Raw genomic sequence first — 18539 nt, 5'->3', positions numbered from 1 at the left:
ATGTGTGAGTACTACAACCTAGCCACATGGATTGCTAAACTCAAAAGACTTGAATTCAAGTTCCTTTCAACATTATTCTCTTCAATCTGTACATTATTCACTGATCCGTGCACATTATTAGATACTATTGGTATATTATTTACTGTACAAAATCTTAAACACATTAAAAAATGAAATTTAATTCATGTGGTGGTGTTATAACCTAGCCCCATGGGTTGCTAAATCCACGAGGAATGATTCAAACTCTCTTCCATTTGTGATGATTTCGTTTGTGAGTGGGTACTACAACCTAGCACCATAGATTGCTAAACCCAAAAGGCATGAATTCAAGTTTCTTTCAATATTATTCTCTTCAATCTGTACTTTATTTGTTGTTACGAATGTACATTATTAGATATTATTGGTACATTATTTATTGTACTAAATCTAAAACATACATTAAAAAATGACAATTCTAAGACAACAATTCAAAAAAGAATTTTGATGTATAAGTTGATAATATGCCCTAGCCCCTTAGATTTGTAAACCCTAGGGGAATGACTCTAAATCCCTTCCCTTGTCAATGTTTAGTTAGTGAGTCGGTACTATAACCTAATCCCACGGATTGTTAAACCCTTTCAGGAATGGATTTAACTTCTGTCAAACATTAAACTCAATATAATCTACATTAATCAGAAGGCGGCATATACATTAAACAACCATAATTATACATTAAATTTTGTATGGATCCTAAGACGACAATTCAAAAATGAATTTTGATGTACGAGTTGATAATATGTCTTAGCCCCATGGATTGCTAAATCTAGGGGAATTAACTGTAACTGTCTTCACTTGGTCAAAGTTTTATTAGTGAATCGGTATTATACCCTAGCCCCGTGAATTGGTTAACCCTTTAGAATGGATTTAACTTCCACAACACGTTAAACTCATTATAATCTACATTTATATGAAGGCGGCGTATACATCAAACAACAATAATCATACATTAATTGAAGTATGAAACATACATATCAAATTGTAATTACTAAAATAATAAAATATATTTCTACCAAAATACATGTTCAATAAACCAAAATTGCATTATATCTTGCTAGTTGACTATACGAATGGGCTGTATAAATTTTGATGGAAATGGGTTCAATAGGAGTTGGTGGATTATTAGGTAAAATTAAACATTGTTAATTAGAGGAATTAAGTGTAGATTTGCAGATATGTCAATCGTAAAGACGAAAAAGTAAAAAGTTAATTATGAAAAACAAATCAGAAATATATTATCAAACTTAATGGAAAAGAATTAAGGAAGTGAATAATAATAGAGAGAATTATGGAAGTGAATAAACCAATGCAAAAAAAGAACTCCTAGCATTACCCTTTTCGAATTCTTTTAATATTTTAACTATTAACAAGTGGCACTATTTCTAGCCGTCAGATCACAAAATCGTGGGGGTGAGATTTGATTGGAAAATGAACCATATTTACAAAAATGATATGAATACATCCCTTACTTATATTTACATGAATTTTTTAATTCATTACAAGTGATCAAATATTTTTTTTTTGACACCATTTAATATAATTATAATGCCAATGACAATATAAATATATAAAAATGATAAATTGTGTAAAGATGAAGATAAGTATTATGTATGTTTCGAGCTAAGGATATTATAATTTCCCCCTCTCCAAGAATTGTAGTAAGAAATATTGGGATAAAATTCTTAAATAATATATACACGGGGTACTCTAACTATTGCAATAATAATAAGAAAAACAATAAATGAAATGGAAAGTGAAAATTATAAAATAAACAAAACTATTAAGTTTAGCGAGAAAAATCATCTTCTCGCAAGACAAATTACATCACGGTTAGTGCTCTGGGATTGACATATTATCTCCAAAGATGAAACGACTTCCTCCTAACGTATATTGCATCTCAAATTCTCTAAGCACCGATGAATTTGATGGGGTTCCAAAAATTGAGCAATACAATTTATGTTCCTAAAATGTACAATAAAATATTGAGAGCTTGAAAGAGAATAAAGAATGTTTTTGTTGGCTTTGTTGGTGTGTAATTCATCCACAACTCAATGTGTTTTATAGACACAAAAGTAGGACATGAGAGATCATGGAATTAAAACATCATAAATTACAAAAATTAAGACATGTAGGTTACAAAATTTGTTTAATGCTCAAAATCCTATTTAAATATACAAATAAATATTCATGAGAGTTATTTATAAATATTTAAATTCCCCTCACCATAATCGTCCAAATATATATATGATTATGATTGTAATTAATTATTTAGCTTAATAGATTTTGTTTATTGTATTTACATTATTTGCACAAAATAGTTATTCAAAACCATTCAAAATTCATCTTTTATATATGTATAGATAAATATATTTAGTATTATAAAACCCATTCCTAATTTTATGAAAAAAATCCATAATGACATTCTTGTTATATTCTCCAAAAACTTCCCATTATATAAATTTGATATATGGAATGACAATATTAACTTTTAATAGTGATTGCATTTGTAATATGTATGCACATATAAGTTAGTTAAATTATGACTATAACGTCATAACTTTGCATTTAATTGATAAGAATAGAATCATATATTATTGAGCGTCTAGTTTATATTAGACTCAAGATTAACGTGGTAAACAGTTGTTTGTGCTATAGAATTAATTTTGTAGAAAAAAAGGAAATCAGTTTTATTGTAATTAATTATTCCACAAATATTCAAATTGGTCCATAACTTATAAATATTTCAAATAAGAATAAAACTTACAAATATTTCAAAAGACGGTTAAAACTCGCCTTTTATATATGTATAGATACATAGATAAGTTATGATAGATCTTTACATATAAATAAAATAATTTATAATTTATAATTTATAATATACAAAAAATTCAAACACTCTTTGATAAATTATAAACCATCTTTAAGACTTCCGATTCTTTATTAGTTAATTTAAAATTTTCAATTATTTTCTTAATAACTTATATTAATAAAAGAAATATAGTATAGTATATACAAATTGAATGATTATTTTTATTATATTTTTATTTATTACTTATTCGTTTTTATCAAATTATTATTAAATGAGATGGAGAAAGTGGACACCTCTCCTTGCGGTAGGGATCGCCTACTAGAGCTTGTGGAGTAAATTGGATTCGGAATTAGGCTTTAACCGATATGGGCTGTCTTATCTTAGTCCACTTAATCTTGCCAACTGCTGGCATTAACTTATCATATTTATTATTAGCCTAACTTAGTACTACTTATGACAAAATCAATGCCTAACTTAGTATCATGGGTGATTATTAATTTAATTTTATTTTATTTTTATTTCTGGTCAATACTATAATTTTTAAAATAGGAATATATAATCACATTTTTTAATTTATTTAAAAATTATTCTACGATGGTTAAAATCGGTTCTTATGTGGCAAAATCAAGTATGATTTGACAACAAAACCACATTGATTCGTATAAATCGGTGTTGTTTTCATCAAGCTCAACCATTATTTGATTTTGACCACTGAGGAGCAATTTAAAAAACTAAAATATTAGTAGTATAATTTTATATTTAAGTTTATAAAATTATGAGCCTGACCAGAATTACTTTTTTAATTTAAATAATGCTTGTAATTATCTTTGCATTATATAGAGTTTGAATTTAAAGAAAAAGTATTTCACTTATGTCATTTTCAGTTCTCAAATTGTGAAATATCTAATGGGCAAAAAATTAAAAATATTATTGTCGATCTTCATGATAAAAAAGTTAAAATAGTTATTTGTTATTATTTTAAACAAATATTCTTATTTGAAGTTATCATTTATAGAGAGAGGCACAGCTAAAATTGTTCTTATAGTAACAATAAATATAGTAAGTACTATATAATAAGGTATATGCTACTACCTCCGTCCATGAAAATTCGTCCCGGTTTGATCGGGCACGGGTTTTAAAAAATGTAATGGAAAGTGGGTTAAAAAAGTTAGTGGATTGTGGGTCCTACTTTTATATATTAGTTTTATAATAAAATGTGGATAGTAATGAGTTAGCGGAATATGAGGTCCACTTCCAAAAATGGTAAAAGTAAAATGAGACAAATTTTTAGGGACGGACATAAATAGTAAACTGGGACAAATTTTCGGGGACGGAGGTAGTAGTAAAAATCAATTGTGGATATATTTCCTCAGCCTTCCGTCTCATAAAAATGTGTGTATTTCCATGTGCATTTCATTTTGTCATCAACTTATTTACAACTTATATCATCATTAAACACCACTAATAATGTAGGTCTCACTATCCACTGATACTATTTTAACTACATCATTCTCCTTTTCTCTTCCTTTACCAATTTTGTCTTAATTCTCATGCTATATTAATTGTCCATTTTGTTATAGAACAGAGGAGTAATCCATCCGTTCCATAGTAATGGATGCGTTTCTTTTCGGCACGGAGATTAAGAAAAATTGTGTTAGGTGAGTTAAGTAAAGGGAAAGTAAAGTGGAAAATGAAAAAGGTAGAGAGATGAAGAAGAGAGAATAAAGTTAGGGAGAGTAAAGTAGGTGTGGAAAAATGTGTTACTTTTACTAAAAGGAGAAATGACTTTATTACTATGGATCGTACTAAAATGACAAAATGACTCTATTACTGTGGAACTGAGGGAGTACTATTTATGAAAAAACTGAACGATATAGTTGGTTACGTTGGTTTTTAGAATGAGCACTCCATACTTTGTCATCAATGCAATTATCTGATTTGAATCCTAATTTGCTCTTTTTTGGTCTGTTCTGACTCTCGCGAATTTAGGGAAACACAAATTTATATCGAACTTATCACGTGCTGCTTTCCGATAACTTTTTTGTTTATTAAAATAGGCCAAGAGCAAAAACGATTGCCACAATTTAAGCATTTTGGGCTTTGATTCTCTCTCTTTCTCCAATGGCTGAAGAAGAACATGGTGGGATCAATGAATCATCCAAATCTCCTTTGTATTCACCTCAAACAGGGGTGTATTCCAGCAAATACCCGTCTATCAACCTGCCTTCTGACCCTCTTCTTGATGTTGTTTCTTTCATTTTCTCACATAAACATAATGGCCAGCATGCACTCGTTGATTCACCATCTGGGCTTTCCGTTCCATACTCAAAGCTCTCATCTTTGGTCAAATCCATGGCTGCCGGTCTTCACCATTTAGGCGTGAAGCAAGGTGATCTAATCTTGATTTTGCTCCCCAATTCTGTTTGCTTCCCTTTAGTTACCTTGGGTGCTATGAGTCTTGGTGCAGTTGTGACCCCCATGAACCCTTTAAGCAATTTGTTAGAGTTAAAACATGTTCTTGATTGTAATCCAACTTTAGCTTTTGCTGCAAATGATAAGGTTGATGAGTTAGTTCATGCCTTAGGTGGATGCCCCGTAGTCGGGGTGCCCGAAGCTCTAGACTTGAACTCTCTGTCTAGTGATGATTCTGTTTTTCATAAGCTGATTTCTAGTGATCCTGCAATGGCACCAAGGCCTAGAATTAAGCAGCAGGACACTGCTGCGATTTTGTACTCGTCGGGCACTACTGGTAGGTCTAAAGGTGTTATGTTGAGTCATGGGAACTTCATAGCCATGATTGAGCTCTTTGTGAGATTTGAAGCTACTCTTTATGACTATCCCAGTTCAGAGAATGTCTACTTGGCTGCTATCCCAATGTTTCATGTGTATGGACTGTCGTTATTCGTTTTGGGATTGTTGTCGTTGGGGAGTACTATTGTTGCTATGAAAAGATTTAATGCTGATGAAATGGAGAGAGCTGTTGTGAGATATGGTGTCACTCACCTTCATTGTGTTCCACCTATACTGGTAGAGTTGACAAAGAGAGCTAGGAGAGGTGGTGGTAGTAGTTTTCAGAGATTGAAGCAGGTTTGTTGTGGGGCTGCTCCTGCGGCCGAGAAGAGCATAACTGATATGATTGAGACACTCCCCCATGTCGATTTCATTCAGGTAGTTCCTTCGATAGCCTTGTCTTTCTTAGTTTACTAAAGTTGTTTGTGCAAAATTAGTACTAATAATAATGAATTTTTGTCCAGGGTTATGGCCTGACCGAATCAGCTGCTTTGGCAACTCGCGGATACAATACCGTTGGAGCTCATAAATATACGTCTGCAGGACTTCTGTCGCCTAATGTTGAAGCTAAAGTGGTAGACTGGGTCACAGGTGCTCACTTGCCTCCAGGATCCGCTGGCGAGCTTTGGTTGCGCTCACCTGGAAACATGAAAGGTAATCGTTGTCTCTTTTTTGGCATTATTGTTATAAACTCAAAGACGTCTCATAGATATCAATGTTCGATCCAGGGTACTTGAATAACATCGATGCAACCATGCTTGCACTTGACAAAGATGGTTGGTTACATACTGGGGACATCGTTTATTTTGATCAAGACGGATACTTGTTTGTGATTGACCGCTTGAAAGAGGTCATCAAGTACAAAGGCTTCCAGGTTTGCCTCCATTTATGCAACTCGAGTCACCATTAACTTTGATATAGAGTTACTGTAATGTCCATTCTGTTATATTCAGATTGCTCCAGCTGATTTAGAGTCAGTTCTGATGTCACACCCGGAAATACTTGATGCGGCCGTTACAGGGTAAGTTCAAGCTGTTGAATAACACTGAGTCTCTAAGTGATGAACCTGCCTAATAGGGTGTTTTCCCTACTGATTTTATGTTTGAATTTGATGATATTATCTGTATTGGGATGCTAATCTCATTCGGGTCAGAATAAATTCATTTATGTTGAGAATCACGCGCATTTTGGTAATTTTATGTTATGCTCTGAAACAAACCTCACAAAGCCAGATGATTTAAATGGATCTCACATAGATTAGTGTGGTTCAGTGAAGTTCTTTTTTTGCTATTTCGCAACGCCTAGCCATCAAATTCTCAGACATGTACAAGCTGAAAGTGCAATAGTTATCTCAACTGCTCTAAGACATAGTAGCCCCTTAATTTCTGCTAGTAACATTCTGAGTCTTTGTACGAAACAGGGGCCGGGATGAAGAGGCGGGAGAGATCCCTGTGGCATTTGTTGTCCCCAAAGAAAGGAGTTTTCTCACTGAAGCAGCTGTGATGAACTACGTAGCGAAGCAGGTCACCATTCTTGCTGCTTTGATCACATTTACTGATAATGTTATACTAGCTTTTGTTGTTTTTGACAGTTTAGCAAATTTTGATGCAGGTTGCACCATATAAGAAAGTGAGAAAGGTCTACTTTCGGTCATCTATACCGCGATCACCAGCCGGAAAAATACTCCGGAGGGAGCTCAAGAACTTGTTAGTTTCGAAGCTTTAGGTCTATATACATGAAGCAGAAGATGATAATGGAATGTTTATTCATGTGCTGATTGAGATCAGCCTCACATTTCATCAATAAAATATGTGGACTCACATTGTAGTTAAATCAACAATTGATATTTTATTGATCTAGAAAATTCTAAACTCTAATCCTCTAAATTTAGTGAGCAAATGTGTATCTTAAGCAATTCATGTGTCCTAATTTACATCTTATTACATGGCATGACATAATAAAAACTAAAATAAAATTAAAATAAAAGTTCAAATCTGAAAAATCGTCCATTATTCAAGGAATGAAAGTGTACATAGAACTACATGGTGATAAAAATGTTCAAGTGTAATGAAAGATAAACTGACGACTTCTGTTTTTTCTGTTTTAATTAAAATTATATTATGGTATCCATAGCCTAAGTTCACTTATTAGGAATTGATTTCAGTCGAATATGTACACCACAATGACTAAATTCATGTCTCGAATAGCGGTAGGATCACCAAATACTATTCATACGGGCTACCACATTTCCTACTACTCCACTATTGAATAGACATTTGGCTCCTATTTAGTAATAAATAAATCATTTCTCAACACAACCTATCTCCTCTGTCTTCACCCTCCCTAATTCTTCCTTAATAGTATACGTTTCAATAAATACAAATATAAACTTCTTTCCTCTACATTCTCTCCTATTTTCTCTCTCTACTTTTGTTAAGTCTTTTACCAGTAACAAAAATATCAAATAAAATCTGAAACTTTTCTCAGTAAAACTGAAAACTTTTTATTTGTTATATTATCTTATAATACTACTATTTCATTTAGCAATGGAATTAATCTAGAGCACGGTAACAATTTTCATCACATTTATTCTAAATTTATGACAATTTTTTTGTTTGAGCAAAATTTTTTAACTTGTATGTACTATATCATCACATTTATTCTAAATTTATGACAATAATTTTTTTAGTTGAGTACTATAAATTTATAACGTTATGGAACTAAGTTTTATTATTAAAGTAAACTATTTTTATAATTAGTTATACCAATTAAATATTCAATTTTTATTTTTATATCTATTTATCATATAGGCCCTCTATTTTTATATAATAATGACTATATAATTACGTAGATTAAGAAAAAAATAGGGAGAGAAGGTAGAGAAAACATATGAAAGATTTTATATTTATTGGATATTTTTTGATTGGTTATTTATTTAGATTAAAAAAAATAGAGAGAGAAAATAGGAAAGAGAATGTGGAGGAAAGAGGTTTTTCAATGATATTTATTGAATGAAACGTAATTAAGAAAGTTGGTAGAGGAGAGAGGTTGTGTTGAGAAATTATTTATTTATTGTCAAATAAGAGTCACGTGTCTATTTAGTGGTGGGGTAGTAGGAAATATCATAGGAATAGTGTGAGGTGATCCCTACCGCCTTAATAGTAGTAACTAATTTAAATTGATTAGTAAATGATGAATTCAACTAGGCATGGGGAAACGGTTCTTGGTTAACCGAGAACCGAAAGACTAAGGTTAATGTTCAGTTTCGGTTATTAAGTTTAAGCTAATCTCGGTTCCGGTTCTAACCGAGAACCGAAAGGTTAGAACCGAATAACTGTTATTTTCTAAATATTTTATTTTTATATATTTATTTTAGTATTATTATCATTGTTTTAGAAAAGTAAAAATTAGTTTGATGAATGATGTTGGTTTATTGGTTTTGGATTTAGTTTTGTAAACTTTGTAGGAATTTTAGTTTTTTACGATGGAATGAAATCATGGTTTTTATCCTTTTGATTTCACGACTTATTACTTAACTTATTATATTGCACTTGAATTCGGTTCCTTCGTTGAAACCGAAGATCGAACCAATCGGTTCCTTGAAGAACCGAACTGGTCGATTCTGGATTTAGGAAAAAATTGGAATCGGTTCGGTCTAAACCGAACCGACCGAATTCCCACCCTAAATTCAACCGTTTTTGCGCGGCAATTAGACTCAAATAGGAAACTTTTCTCCTCTCTTCTCTTCTTGTCAAGAAAAAACAAAGAAAAATCTTCAAATCACTGAAATTGTCCTTCTGAATTTGGGGGTTTCTCCTATGGCGAATCATGAAGGGATCCATCTGAATTTGAAGGCTTCTCCTGTGATGAATTACACAGGGGGGGTTGCGGCTGATGATCTCCCTGATGAAATGATTCATCGCATTCAATCTTTCATGGATGCCCGCCCTGCCGCCCAAACCACGGTGTTATTCAAATCCTGGCGCCTCGCATGGCTCACGCGCCCCGACCTCGATTTTCGAGACCAGGATTTCCCATATCCGTGGATCCAGTTCCAGGCATTCGCACGCAACACTTTGCAGAGGTACGAAAATCGCAATCGAAGGATCAACTCTTTCCGTCTAGAGATGGAGACTGTTGTAGATCATCATCTAGCTACAGAATTGATTGTGAGAGCGATCAGATTGGGGGCTACTAATCTCACGCTTCGAATTCCAAGAACCGCTGGTCACATAATGTATTTTTTACCAAATGAGGTTCTTGATTCCGAAACCCTAGCTGGATTATCTGCTCATGATTGCCAAATTATTCTCCAATTTGGGCGGAAAGAAGTAAGTTGGTCCAATCTTAAAACCCTTAATTTGTCCCACTCGTTTATATATGGTGATTTATTCCATGATTTGATTTCGAAATGCACATCTCTTGAGAAAATAGCGTTGGATAGAAACGTAAGCTTTCCAACGTTGTTTAGAGGACCGAGACGACTTAGCCCACCTTGTGAGAGTAAACTCAAACTGCATAAGCTCAAGTCATTGCAATTGATTGGTTTGGGTAGAAGAGACTACATATATAGGCATGAGTTGTGGCCTAAATTTCCTTGCCTGAAAGAATTGGAGATTCGGGATGTTGACTCTAATAACTATGACTGGACAGGCTTAAGAATCTGCAGCCCATCACTCGAGCTCATAACCATCTACACGTATCACAATAAGATTAGGAATGGGACGTTTGATGTTCCAAATATTCGAAAATTTAAGTTGGTGGGCAATTATTTGCCGCAGCTGGATGAGTTCGAGACGAGTAGTAGTAACAGGGAATGGAAGTCAGATATACATGTACAGTGTTATACGTTTACGGCTTCATGGTTCTCTTCGTTGAGCGAACTCTTGATAATGTTGAGCCCATCCCGAATATCTCTCTCTGTACATATGGATTCTAAATATTTTCCCCGAAAGAGTGTATATAGTGGAGATGGTGGTTTACCTACACCCAGAGTAGAGAATTTGTCGATAACTGGGTTTTTATGAACTATGCTTCTCTTGGTTCTCTGCTTTCCTAGAGGCTTTGCTCCAGAGCTGTTGTCCCAACTGCATAGGAGTTGATACATGCCTTACAGGGAATGCGAATCTTGAAGCTCTGTTTCAACGGCTGGGATATCGTCCATATGAAACAGATGATATAAGTGGTGATCAGCAATACCTCATTAAGTTCCAACGGATATAGGTACCAAGCTTCTTATGTTCAACATCCTTTTGCTTTATGATGAGTTGGTTTTTTAGTAATAGGTTGATACACATTCATTACTTTATTTTGTCAAAGTGTATCGGTTTTAAGTACTTGAATTTGTATAGTTTTTCATCCCTCATCAATTTGCTGAACTTTTCAAGAATGCTAAATGGGAACTATGCATATGGTTAATGGTTATTTGCAGGTGTGGAGATATGGAGAAAGGAGTTTGTGCACTACAAGACATGGACTAAGGGAATTATGTGTTGTGTATATGCCAACTGCAAAAATGTGACTGTACAGTATCAAGATATCATCATATTAAGTCACACTTACATATAGAAAAGGGATTTCTATTTTTCACATATGTTTCCGTATTGTGTCCCAATGATGAAATGGTAATTATTTCACTCCTAAATTTGTTGTCTATAAATAATTTCATTCCAACTTCTACCACTCTCCGCATTCTAATGTTAGTTGGTACAAATAAAGTTATATTAATTTCATCCTAATGATTTCACTGAAATTGTCATAAACTTCATTACAACATCTATATATTGAAAAAATAAAGTTATATTCAATTGATAATTTTTTGTTAAGATACTAAAATAATTCTTGCCGATGTATGTGATTCAGACTTGCCCTAATTGCTACTTATGTGGGTATTAGCCTATTAGGGGATGATATGATTAAAAAATTTAAAATAAAACGCAAAAGTATAAGTTTAAAATGGAAAAATCGTCTAATTATTGTCCGATTATATCATGTTCTTAGAGTGAATGTATAATAGAACTACATGCTGATAAAAACGCTCAGGTCTAATAATGAGATAAACATACGATATAAGTATTTTTTAGAGTAAATGAAAATTGATAAGATAATTTTAGTAAGTACTCCCTTCGTCCCAGATTAAGAGTTACTTTTTGTCATAAAAGTCCGTCCCAGTTTAAGAGTCATTTTTAGAATTTTCCATATTTAATCATACAATTTTACACCATTCTTCATCAAAATTACATAAAAATGTCATTATCTACATTAAAATAAATCAAAACAAAAATCAAAAGTCAAAAGGGACACACCTTCAACCAACTCCACCATCTCACTTCATTTATTACACACTCCACTATCTCACTTCATTTATTACACACTTCAACTTTTTCTTAAAACCCGAGCCACAACAATAAGTGACTCCAAATGTGGGACGGAGGGGAGTACATAATTAAAATTTACAGCATATAAATAGATTCAATAATTCTATTAAAATTAATAAATAATGTTTTGAATAAATAAAACTATCTGTCACTTCTCCTCGATTGCCAAACCAGCTTTTATTACATCCACTCTTCAGTACCAAAAACTCTTCAGTACCGAATACGCTTCAGTTTCTCCTTTGACTCAGCACGTAAGCCAGCTTTACACCAAAGACACTTAGGGTGTCTCCAACGGCGCCCTTCCCGTTCGCCCGTCGGGGACGGGCAACCTGACGGGCGCCATAGTGGGCAGGAAGGGCGCCCACGCCCGTCCCGTCCCGAGTGCCCCTGCGATGGCCTCGCCCCTCCCGTCGACGGGCGAGTGGGACGGGCGCCACTGTGGCGAAGGTCGCGCATCCCACTCGGACGTCCGACATTTTTTTTAATTTTTTTTAAACTCTATAAAATGCCCATATTCGACTTCAGAAGGATATCATCGAAGAGGTTTGGACGTGGAGGGGTGGACACTGATGTGGTTGTTTTTTTTTTCTATCTACTATGTAATTTTTTTTTTCGAATGATGTATGTTTTTTTTTTTATTGAAATATTCGTATTTCCCGTTCGTATTTGTGTCGAATTTTAATTCCGTAAATTTTAATTTAATTGTGAATTAATTTAATTGTGGGAAGGGTTAATGGGAGGGGCGAGTGGGAAGGGCTAGTGCAATGGAAAGGGCTAGTGATGTGGCAGTGGAATGGGAGGGACTAGTGCTGACGTGGCATGGGAGGGGCGAGTGGAAGGGGCGCCGCCGGAGACACTCTTAGGAATCGAATTCGCTCAAATCTTTTATTCATGAGATACTACAGAGTACACCAAAATGACCAAATTCAAGTCTTTATAAATATTAAATTTTAAATTGATTAAAAAAAATGAAGAATTCAAACCGTTGTTGCTTAAGAAAAAGGCGCGGCAATTAAACACACTCCTCTCCTCTCTTCTCTTCTTGTCAAGAAAAAAGTAAGAAAAATCTTCAAATCACTGAAAGTGTCCATCTGAATTTGGGGGTTTCTCCTATGGCGAATCATGAAAGGATCCTTCTGAATTTGGGGGTTTCTCCTGTGAAGAATTACACAGGGGGGGTTGCGGCTGATGATCTCCCTGATGAAATGATTCATCGCATTCAATCTTTCATGGATGCCCGCCTTGCCGCCCGAACCACGGTGTTATTCAAATCCTGGCGCCTCGCATGGCTCACGCGCCCCGATCTCGATTTCCGAGACCAAGATTTCCAATCTCAATTGATCGAGTTCCGGGAATTCGCACTCAACACTTTGCAGAGGTACGAAGATTCCGAGCTAAGGATCTACAGTTTCCGTCTAGATATGGAGACTATTCGAGATCATCAGCTAGCTAAAGAATTGATTATAAAAGCGCTCAAATTGGGGGCTACTAATCTCACGCTTCAAATTCGGAGATGGGATCTTGACTCTTTGTTTAATTTACCAGATGAGGTTCTTGATTCCGAAACCCTAACTGGATTATCTGCTCATGAATGCCTAATTGATCTCCAATATGGGAAGAAGGAGGTAAGTTGGTCCAATCTTAAAACCCTAAGTTTGTCCCATGTGGTTACATATGGTGATTTATTCCTCGACTTGATTTTGAAATGCCCTTCTCTTGAGGAAATTACTTTGGATAGCACCAGAAGCGTGTGGTTTCTTGGTGAACCGAGACGACTTACTCCATCTTGTGATAGTATGATCCAACTGCATAAGCTCAAGTCTTTGCAATTGCATCATTTGGATAGCAGAGACAACATATATAGGCATGATTTGTGGCCTAAATTTCCTTGGCTGAAAGAACTTTTGGTTTGGGGCTACAACTCTGACTATGATGGAATGGCTTAACAATCTGCAGCCGATCACTCGAGATCATTACCCTACACACGTATGCCAACAAGATTACGAATGGGAAGTTTGATGTTCCTAATATTCGCAAGTTTAAGGTGGTGGGGGATCATTTGCCGCAGCTGGATGAGTTCAAGACAAGTAGTAAAAGGGAATGGGAGTCAGATATACAAATACCATATGATAATAGTATTACTTTGTCATGGTTCTCTTCGTTGAGCAAACTCTTGAGAATATTGAGCCCATCCCGAATCTCTCTCTCTCTCTGTGTATGGGCTATTCAAGTGTTACACAATTATATTTTTATTTTGGAGATGGCTTACCTATACCTGCAGTAGAGAATTTGACGATATGGGGTTATCCCCTAATGTCCGTTTTCCTAGATACTTTGTTCTTTTGCTGTGACCCCAAATTGGTAATCGTTGATGCACGCTTTATGGGGGAGGTGGATCTGGCAGCTACATTTCAACAGGTGTCGGAAAATCTCTTAGCTCAATCAAGGAATCCTCCTCAGTTCCAAGTTATATAGGTACTAAGCTTATTCTTGCACCCAAATCAAGTAACAGAGCTATTATTAACTTATGTTAGTTAGCACATGATGTTATTATAGCTTTTGTTGTTGTTATTGTCAGCTGTCACAATTTAGCATTGTTTGCTGCAGGTTGGAGCTTTTCTGAAGTGAGAAAGGTCGACTTTCGCTCGTCTATACCACCTGGAAAAAAAATACTCCGGAGAGAGCTCATGAACTTGTTGGTTTTCAAGCTTTAGGTCTATTCATGTGCAGATTAGGATAAGCTTCACATTGCATCAGCAAAATATGTGCATTGGTCTTTTCTTTTTGTCATTACAATGGAGTTGAGATTCCCATCTAATGTCGTTAAATCAACACTTACATATCATGCAGTGTTATGAGAGTATATAAAAGCTATTCAACTTTGCAGATTAGAAGGTGTGGCTTGGTTTGAATTTCTGAATATAATTGATTATGCAACTCACAGTGTATTTTCATATAATGAGTTGTTTTCGATGGATTGATTCCATGTATTTTGCAAATTTGGAATATTCTAATACTTTGCGCACAATATCTATATTCCACAATACCCTTAAACTTTTCCATGTTTATATTTTAACTAAAATACCATAATTATATTTTTATTTTAATCTATATTCTCCTCTCTTGAAAATGTCTCTGTGTATGACCTATTCACATAATGCACAATATAGTGTATATGTAGGAGAATGAAAATGGCTTCTTGCATCAACTTAGATAGCTGTTAACTTATGTTAGCATTACTTTCCTTCATTCAAGATCATTTTGCTTTATGATGATTGATTGGTATTTTTAGTCATTGATTGATAGACCTTCATTACTTCTCCATTGTCTCTGTTTTTTAGTGCTAGTTGAATTTCTTATATTTGTATCATTGTATGGTTTTTCATCGCTTATTACTTAAGAATGCGAAATAGGCTGCAGCTGTGGGAGATGTGGAAATGAGATTCTTCAATAATGATAAGGATTTATGCAATGAATGAGCCATTATCGATGCTGAAAAATGAGGCAGTATCAAGATATCATTAGAAAATCCATTTTTCAACAATTATGTAGTACTATTATACATTTCCATACCTCACCCCACATTCTAATGTTAGTCGGTACAGATATTTTGGTACCTTTAAATTTAATAAAATCTTAAACTTCAACGAAGTTCATAATTTTAAGAATAAAGTTATAGTCTTTTAATATTTCTTTGTCGAGGTACTAAAATTTATTTTGGCCCTATATCTGAGTTAATCATTATATATGTGTCATTATTAATGCAATATTTGACTTTGGAAATTAAAAATGACAATTGGTTTGTAATATCACCTAACTTTGGCCAAAATGCTATTTTTTCCACGAACTTAATATTTGGTCAATAAAATAATGAAATCTGTTATACTATATATATGATCAACGATCCCGGCAAAAGGGAATCATGTGTATCCTTATGCGATTCAGACGTGCCCTAAATAATTACTATACCACTTATGTGGATACTATATGGCATGACATGAAAAAACTAAAATAAAATGCAAAATAAAAATTTTAAACTGAAAAATATGACCAAAACCAAATTCACAAAATTTAAAATGAAAATGAGAATTAAACCGTGGTTGATTGAGAAAAAGGCGCCACTCAAATAGAACACTCTTCTCTTATTGTCAACAAAAAAAGGAAGAAAAATCTTCAAATCACTGAAAGTTTTCTATGGCGAATCACGACAGGATCCATCTGAATTTGGGGGTTTCTCCTGTGAAGAATTACACAGGGGGGGTTGCGGCTGATGATATCCCAGATCAAATGATTCATCGCATTCAATCTTTCATGGATTCCCGCCTTGCCGCCCGATCGACGGTGTTATTCAACTCCTGGCGCCGCGCATGGCTCACGCGCCCCGATCTCGATTTCCGAGAACAAGATTTCCAATCTCGATCGATCGAGTTCCGGGAATTCGCAACCAGCACTTTGCAGAGGTACGAAGATCTCCAGCTAAGGATCAACACTTTCCGTCTAGAGATGGAGGCTACTGTAGATTGTCCTCTAGCCACAGAATTCATTGAGAAAGCGATCAGATTGGGGGCTACTAAGCTCACGCTTCGAATTCGGAGATGCACTCGTAACATGTTTAATTTACCAAATGTGGTTCTCGATTCCGAAACCCTAGCTGGATTATCTGCTCATCAATGCCTAATTGATCTCCAATATGGGAAGAAAGATGTAAGTTGGTCCAATCTTAAAACCCTAAGTTTGTCCCAAGTGGTTACACGTGGTGATTTATTCCTCGACTTGATTTTGAAATGCCCTTCACTTGAGAATATAACGTTGGGACGCACCAGAAGCGCGTGGTTAAGAGGTGAACCAAGTCCGAGACCACTTACTCCATCTTGTGATAGTATGATCCAACTGCATAAGCTCAAGTCTTTGCAATTGCATCATTTGGATAGCAGAGACAACATATATAGGCATGATTTATGGCCTAAATTTCCTTGGCTGAAAGAACTTTTGGTTTGGGGCTACAACTCTGACTATGACTGGAATGGCTTAACAATCTGCAGCCGATCACTCGAGATCATTACCCTACACACGTATGCCAACAAGATTACGAATGGGAAGTGTGATGTTCCTAATATTCGCAAGTTTAAGGTGGTAGGGGTTCATTTGCCACAGCTGGATGAGTTCAAGACAAGTAGTAAAAGGGAATGGGAGTCAGATATACATATAAAGTGTGATCAGCTTACTGTTTCATGGTTCTCTTCGTTGAGCAAACTCTTGAGAATGTTGAGCCCATCCCGAATCTCACTCTCTGTGTGGATGGCTTATATAAATGTTGCACAATTATTTTTTCATGTTGGAGATGGCTTACCTATACCTGTAGTAGAGAATTTGAGGATATTGGGCTATCCAATAATATTCTCTGTTTTCCTAAGTGCTTTGTTCTATAGCTGTCGCCCCAACTTGGTAATCGTTGATTCGCGCCTTATGGAGGAAGTGAATCTGGCAACTATTTTACCTGATTCAAAGAATCCTCCTCACTTCCAACTCATATAGGTACCAAGCTTCTTCTTGCACCCAAATCAAGTTAGCACATGATGATATTATAGCTTTTGTTGATATTGTCAGTTGTCACAGTTTAGCATTGTTTGCTACAGGTTGGAGCGTTTCTGAAGTGAGAAAGGTCTAGTTTCGCTCGTCTATACCAGCTGGAAAAATACTCCGGAGAGGAACTTGTTGGTTTTCAATCTTTTAGGTTCATGTTCAGATTGGGATAAAGCTTCACATTTACAAAATATGTGCATTGGTCTTTTCTTTTTGTCATTGCAATGGAGTTGGAGAGTGTTATAAGAGTATATAGACGAAGCTATTCAGCTTTGACACATTAGAAGGTGTGGCTTGGTTTTAATTTTCTGGAAATATTACTATGCATTCCCATTTCCCAGTGTGATTTACTGATTTACATATAATGAGTTGTTTTCGATGAATTAATTACGAAGTATTTTACGAAATTTGAATATTCTACTCCGAATACATTTCATTATTATTGCAATATTTATGATTGTTTCCAAAATTAATTGCTAAATATCACGAATTTAGTTGGATTCCAAATTTTCTTATTACAAACTTATAATTTAATCATAAAAATTATGCACTTTATTGTAATACATGAAATTTCCAACGATTAATGACCACGGTAAAATGGAACAAGGAATAATGGGTAAGCGAATATGATGTGCCCTAGTTGCTACTTATGTGGATTAAAGTGGCATGACATGGTAAAAACTAAAATAAAACTGTAAAATAAATCAAAAACTGAAAATGATTTTTTGGGTCATAATATCTATATTCCACTATACCCTTACATTTTTCACTAAGTTAAAATTTGAGAAAAACATGAACTTTGCCTATTCTAAAAAAACTGACTTATGTGTGAAAACTATATGACGTAACATGACATGACACGACAAAAACTAAAATATATAATAAAAAATGATTTTTTTTTATTATCACCCTCTCTTTTCGTCAAAGGACTAAAAGATAATCAT

The 18539-nt window shown here is 34.7% G+C and overlaps 3 protein-coding genes and 1 pseudogene across 4 annotated transcripts; all 4 read left to right on the top strand.

Moving 5' to 3' along the window:
* Positions 1-4755: 4755 nt before the first annotated feature.
* Positions 4756-7521, top strand: LOC125216366 (4-coumarate--CoA ligase-like 6). Its single transcript, XM_048118056.2, has 6 exons — positions 4756-6013; positions 6100-6289; positions 6364-6509; positions 6589-6656; positions 7056-7158; positions 7247-7521. Exons 1-6 carry the CDS (start codon positions 4967-4969, stop codon positions 7358-7360), a joined length of 1668 nt encoding a protein of 555 aa, XP_047974013.1. The 5' UTR covers positions 4756-4966; the 3' UTR covers positions 7361-7521.
* A 1896-nt stretch (positions 7522-9417) lies between these two features.
* LOC125209093 (putative F-box/LRR-repeat protein At5g41630) lies at positions 9418-11279 on the top strand. The gene is made up of 2 exons (XM_048108695.2): positions 9418-10858; positions 11067-11279. Exon 1 carries the CDS (start codon positions 9454-9456, stop codon positions 10660-10662), a length of 1209 nt encoding a protein of 402 aa, XP_047964652.2. The 5' UTR covers positions 9418-9453; the 3' UTR covers positions 10663-10858; positions 11067-11279.
* A 1789-nt stretch (positions 11280-13068) lies between these two features.
* LOC125215434 (putative F-box/LRR-repeat protein At5g41630) lies at positions 13069-14962 on the top strand (annotated as a pseudogene). Its single transcript, XR_016136225.1, has 2 exons — positions 13069-14487; positions 14620-14962. The product of XR_016136225.1 is annotated as a putative F-box/LRR-repeat protein At5g41630 (transcript).
* Positions 14963-16152: 1190 nt separating this feature from the next.
* On the top strand, positions 16153-17977 carry LOC125209201 (putative F-box/LRR-repeat protein At3g18150). The gene is made up of 2 exons (XM_048108808.2): positions 16153-17547; positions 17649-17977. The coding sequence occupies exon 1, from the start codon at positions 16207-16209 to the stop codon at positions 17545-17547; it is 1341 nt and encodes a 446-aa protein (XP_047964765.2). The 5' UTR covers positions 16153-16206; the 3' UTR covers positions 17649-17977.
* The last annotated feature ends 562 nt before the right edge of the window (positions 17978-18539 follow it).

This window comes from Salvia hispanica, chromosome 3, assembly GCF_029641045.1.
Source record: "Salvia hispanica isolate PSC_SH4W2 chromosome 3, Shi_PSC_v1, whole genome shotgun sequence".
NCBI lineage: Eukaryota > Viridiplantae > Streptophyta > Magnoliopsida > Lamiales > Lamiaceae > Salvia > Salvia hispanica.
Note: the sequence above shows the minus strand (reverse complement) of the source record. Positions and strands in the feature narration are given on the sequence as shown.